This window comes from Python bivittatus, unplaced genomic scaffold (genome assembly GCF_059951505.1).
Source record: "Python bivittatus isolate LINGU-HERP-01145 unplaced genomic scaffold, Pbiv_v1 ctg000780_np1212, whole genome shotgun sequence".
Classification (NCBI taxonomy): Eukaryota; Metazoa; Chordata; class Lepidosauria; order Squamata; family Pythonidae; genus Python; species Python bivittatus.
This window is the reverse complement of record NW_028277108.1, coordinates 2,902,018-2,908,011: the sequence shown is the minus strand read 5'-3', so window position 1 is coordinate 2,908,011 and position 5,994 is coordinate 2,902,018. Positions and strand designations below refer to the sequence as shown.

General features: G+C 42.2%; 1 protein-coding gene across 1 annotated transcript; it reads right to left on the bottom strand.

Moving 5' to 3' along the window:
• Positions 1-4,590: 4,590 nt before the first annotated feature.
• Positions 4,591-5,364, bottom strand: FGFBP3 (fibroblast growth factor binding protein 3). Its single transcript, XM_025172893.1, has one exon. The coding sequence runs from the start codon at positions 5,362-5,364 to the stop codon at positions 4,591-4,593; it is 774 nt and encodes a 257-aa protein (XP_025028661.1).
• Between the last annotated feature and the right edge of the window lie 630 nt (positions 5,365-5,994).

Sequence of the window (5,994 nt, the reverse complement as noted above, 5' to 3'; positions counted from 1 at the left end):
CTTTCATGGGAGGGAGCCCATTTGAATTAATATAAGCAAACAGGGGAGGGGAATAATATATTCTGGAATTAATATAAACAAACAAGGGCGGAGAATAATGTATTCTGTTCAAGTTTCTTTGATTGGCTGTAAAAACTCATCTTTATTATGCTGTCTGATGACAGAAAAGGTATCAAAGCTGTTGTAAACTGTTTTAAGGTGTGGCTGTTCTTTGTCTTCCTTCTGCCAGCCGGACAGAGAGTGGTCCACCCTGCTTTTCTCTTGGCCAAAATAAAAGCTGAACTTCCTTTGGAAAAACCTCGGTCTAGAGTCTCATTTGAATTTATAGATTCTGGGCTAGAGAACCTTACAAGAGGAAAGGGGTAGGCGCACCTTTTATAACAGCTTCCGTCGGGAAATTGGTGAGCATGAAAGGTTGTTTTTTTTTTTTACTTTAAAAAAAATACCTTTATCAAATGTTCAAGAACCATTGATAAGTAATTCCACCTGTGTGTGCTCACAGATAGCAAAGGACAGTAAAAACAAGCAAAAACACAGAACTGCGGTTTGTGTTTTTACTGTCTTTATTGGCTGCTTTATGGGTAACATTCCTATTTCCTTTTTATTGATTTATTCTACTTCTACCCCACCTTGGGTGACTCTTGGTGGCTTACAGGCTAGAGAAACAAAAGTTAAAACACCCACGTTGAGGTTAAAAGCAATGAAACCCATTATAACAATGACCACGTCAGCCCCCACAGGACACAAAAATCAACAAGAAACCAAGAATCAAACAAGAAATGGAAATCAAGGTGGCATCTGGTGTAGGCTCAGGAAAACCGACAAGGAGAGACTGCCCTGATCTCTGTCAGGAGGCTGATACTGGTTGAAGCAGACAGTCCATGGACAAGGCATCCATGGATGAAGCACTAAAGGGCTTTAGAGATCAATATCACCACCTTAAATTGTATCCAGAAATTAATCAGCAACCAACGCAGGGCCTGCAAAATCATTGCTATAAGCTCCCAGGAGCAAGTACCAATAAACACACAAGACAATACATTCTGGACCAGTTGCAATCTCCAGGTAGTATTTAAGGGCAGCGCCGTGTATAACTCATTGCAGTAGAGACCCTTCCATTTCCAAGGCATCCGTTGCAATTGTGTTTTCCACCCAATGGTTTTAAAGCCGGTACAAACAAAAAACAAACTTTCTTTCCGTTCTTTTCCACATGTGGGGGCTGCTGCAGAATGATGATCACCTACAAACGAACGGTGGCAGGTACGTGGGGGCGATTTCTCCATTGCTAGCAGTAGTAAATGTCAAGAGTACTAACCCTATCCAAAAGCCTATCACGCTTCCTTTGTTTCCTGCCAGAAATTGCTGGGAAAGTGTGCTGCTTAATCTTTGCCACTTTTGGCCTTGAATTCTGCAGTTCTGAATTCTACAAGTCCAGAGGAACCAATAGCACAAAAGGTGGCTTCAGAGAACTACACGTGGCCTGCAAACTGCCCAGCTACATCCTCTGGCCCCAGAGCAATGATATAACGTAGTGATGATTGCGTTTACAGAGAAATCAAGATGTTTGAAAGATCACACATATTTTATGTTGCCATTGCTACGTTTGGGGGGGGGGAGGAAGTAGTTGTGTTGATTGTTTTGGGTTTTTTTTAAAAAAAATCTAGTAAGGGCAAGCCTACTTGTGCATGCAGAAATGAAGATTTAAAAATAAAAAAGCTAAGAAGTCTCAATCTATCAGAACAGTCCTCTTTTTGTCTATGCACATTTGGATTATAGGACAAAATAATATATAACATTGGACATTATTCCAGAAACAGACAATTTGGTTTAATGGTTAAGGTGTTGATTTAGGACTGGGAGACCCAGGTTCATTGATGTCTTTGAGGCAATCTCTCCCTCAGCTCACTGGCTTCGCAGGGTTGTTGTGGTGTGGAAAAATTGGACAAGACCTATATCAAGACCCATCTTGAGTTTTGGAGGAAAGGCAGGCTACAAGTCCAACAAAAGATGAAAAGGGGAAGCAAGTAGTCACATGTGGAGATGAAATGCCACTTAGGATCCAGAAATTTTTTAAAACGTCTTCCTAAAGAGAAGACCAAGAAGAAACGTAAAAAGTTCTCACAACTCACAGGAGAACTCCATGGCTGTAGACCAAGGAAATAGTTTCTGCTTGGAGAATGCCTTCCATTTTGATGAAGCTGTGTCTCTCAGCATCACAACAAGCTGCTTCATAGCCACTTTCTTGATTTTTCCAATGTTGACGTCTAAGATCCCAGTGTGGCGCCTGGACCAATCACTTCCATTGAGTTCCTTGTACGCCAGAACAAAGGAGCTGATGGCTCAAGGATTGGGGGGTGGCGGGGGCTGCTGTCTAAACTGCACCATGTGACCAGCTATCTCTGGAGCTTGCAACCATCGAACAGGCTTTCCAAGGCCCCTTCTTTATTCATGTGGAGGTCTGGGTAACCTAGCAACAGCTTCCAGCAGTCATTTACTTTGTTGGATACATTTCACGGGCACTGTGGCTTCCTTGTGAAAGCTTTGGATTTTTACATTTGTGTTACTATTAGCCTTCCTTTGGTGGCCTGGTACAGCCACTCCAGAGAAGCACTGTGCAGTGGTATAGTCTCCATTTCACACCCTCCTAATCCTGCATTGCAGATGGTGGCTTCATTCCACCAGGTAGTTTGCTCAACATTTCAGTGTTACCCTGGACTGCACTCCTTCAGGCAACAGAAATTGCTAAGTGCAAACTTTAGGGGATTTTTTTCAGACTCTTTCTGAAGCTGCCCAACAAGGCTTTAATTTATAGTGCAGTTGGCGGCTGGCTTCATTCATGGAATTTCATGCTCTTTGTGTGTGCATGCATGTGGGAGTCCATCCCAGACAAAATCTTTTATTTGGAACCTTCCCTTGTATTTTTTTTCCCTGCTCCTTCTTTGTTTCTTACTGGAGAGAAACCCATTAACGAGGATAAGAAAAATGCAGGGTAACACCTTTCAAAAGGACGAGGAACCCCGCATCTGAAGTGTGTCCCTCACTTGCAGTGTGAAATGACAGAGGCCCGGAAAGTCTGTTCCATATGAATTACTTACATCCATCATACACTACACTGCATTTCAGTGCAGATCAGATTCTTGGAACATGCTGTTGGGTATAGGCATTTTAAAAGCAACATGTAATGATTGCAAGAAAATTGCATAAGTAAAGTAGAGGTGATTAGATCCCATATACTTGGTTACAGTGTGGATTGATGTTTTATCGTACTGTAGTACTAACGGGAAAAACTCTGAGAGTGTTTAGTGCAAACCCAAATAAAAATTAGAACAGAATGTAGATAAAGTTGCAATCATGATTTCAAATCCAAGTTCCAGAACCTCTGATTCAGTCTTTGTAGTTCAAAAGCATTTAGGGGACATTTAATTTGCCAGAGAATAGGAAAGAAAGCATATCGAACTTTTTAAGGCTCCACAAGGCAAGTGATGTGAAATTGAGAAAGCAATAATTTATGGTGATTTTTTTTTCTCAGCTCACTGACTGGTAATTTTCAAGCATTTGACCAAAGCTATTGCATAAACTACCTCAAGTGTGTACCAATGTCCAGAGTGGTTGGGAGTCAGATAGCATACAAATTTGATAAATTAAATAAATAAACAAGTAAACAAACACATAAAATAGTTGGATTCATTAGAACAGAAAGCTCTAAAAATAAACTTCACCTATGCCTAGGAAGATCTTCACAATCACCCAGAACTGGAAATGTCAACATAGACACACTCACCTCCCTTATGGTACGTAGCTCTTGAGCTAGCCATAGTCTGAGGGTATGGGGCACAAATATCTTGATGAAACTAAGCAAGTTGAGATTTAGATAACCATCTGGGAACACCACATATGTAGCTCAGCCTCTGTGTATACATGTTCATCAAATAAATAGCATAACACCATCAGATTAAAAAGCTCTGTGTCCTTGATGATATTGTTCCAACATGAACACAAAGATTACAATTCCACAATGACATTATGATAGCAGGCTATTATAATAGAACTTCATTTATTATTGCCATTAACATCGTCTTGTTACAGCCAGTAGCATCTACATCACCATGAATTATACAGTTCTTAGACATTTCTAAAATAGAAACTAAAGGTCTATAAATGACTGATAATCCCACAAAATCTGTTACAATTACAGATTAGCATTTCGGTTATTGTGAAGAAAGAAATTATCTGAAGCAGCAGAGCAATTTATTACAAATGGATCGTGCCTAGCATAGGAGGAGGAAGGATCTGTATTTTATGTTAATGCACAAATGCTATGCAAAAGTAGCTTCCACACACCCTTAGTGTCCTCATTATCAGCTGCTGCAGGATTAGTAGGAATGCGTAAATTATATATTTTATAAAGCCCTAGAACTGCACAAAATTACAAATCTTTGACCATACTCAATTGCCACTCAACCTTTTCATTTCACCTGCCCCTGTTTGTTTCTGCCTTTATTTCAAACCACACAATCTGCCTTCCATATTTATCACTAACTAGGACTTCTGCTGTGCACTTCCGTTCCCCCTTCCTCTTATCCTGCAAGTTCAGCCATTCCAGAAATTCACAAAAAAGTTACACAAGGAATGCCATTTCTCTTCACAATAGGTGTCTACCACATCTGCATTGAGCTCTGTGGGCTGTAATGTGCCTTCCACAACTGCTGTAGGCTGCCTATGGGGGGGATGGGTTGGGGCTGCTGTAGAGTTAGGGTTTCCTTTCCTCTTCCCCCCTTTCTTCTGCTTCCTCAAGGCACCATTCTTTGCTGGGTTGGTGATGATCATATCTCGGGATACCTGTGATGATCTCTGTGATGCTGACAGGTTTTTGGCATGGCCTTTCCCCTTGGCTCTTCCTTGACTGACACTTGCAGTGGCCACCAGGATGTCTGTGGTTGGCGTGGTATGTACCAGGTGTAGCTGGGCTTCAGATGCCTCCTTCTTGCTGCTACAAAGCCGGGATTTGAGAGGGCTGGTGTCCTGACAGGGATGGCGCTTCCGGCGGAGCTTGCCCAGGATCTGCTTCCAGAACTGACGGCCTTTGGCACTGTAGGCAGCACATAACTCTGGCTGGCCCCGGTAGACACACCACTGTGCCTCTCCTTCTGCTGGATGACAGCTGATCTGGAGCTCAGTCTCTCCTTCTCCAGAGATGAGTTGCCAACTGCACAGATGCTTGTCACGGGTGGAAAACTGTCCAGACTGAGCCCAAGGGAAAGAAAGTTTTCCCTTTTCACCATTATCCTTGCCCTTCCTGGAAGGGTTACATTCCAGGCAACTGAGGAAGAGAAGAGTAAGTGGGAATGTTTGGGGGAGCCTCATTTCCTGAAGTCAAGGGAGGTGCTGGCACCCTTCATCCAAGAGCATTAGTGGGAAAAGCCTGGCCAAGGGCTCTGTACAGTCCCTCACGTCCTATGGAGACAGAAATACCATGAGCCATGTAGAACAGACACCATCAATAAGGATGATCAGCAAGAGCTAATTGCAGACAATGTCTTCTGCCTGACCAAATGCATTCTTCCTCCCCAACCTTTCAGCAGAGAACAATTCTACTTTCCCTACAACTGCTATACTGCAACACCCATCATCAACGTGGGAGATGTAGTCCAATACATCTAGAGGTCACCAGATGGGGATGGTTGCTCTTACAAAAGCAGATACTTTCTATTGTTATGCGATCAGCCAGCAGTTATGCTGACTGATTGCTTTAGATTCATAACATCGTAGGATACCCATTGGGGGTTCTAACTTATATTAGTGGCATTTAACTCAACCCACAGCTAGTCAGCCTCTGCATATTTCACAAAGGTAAACATTCTTGTCCTTCTTAAAGAGAAAAGAAACCCAGTGTCTGCATCAATAGAAATGCTGCCTTTTACAACATGAAATTTCTCCTTGCTTGCATGTAATGTAAATGCTCTAAATACGTTTTTATAAGCTCAAATATGCATA

Excerpts from the sequence above, each read along its gene's own strand:
- FGFBP3 (XM_025172893.1), bottom strand. The coding sequence starts at position 5,364 with ATGAGGCTCCCCCAAACATTCCCACTTACTCTTCTCTTCCTCAGTTGC.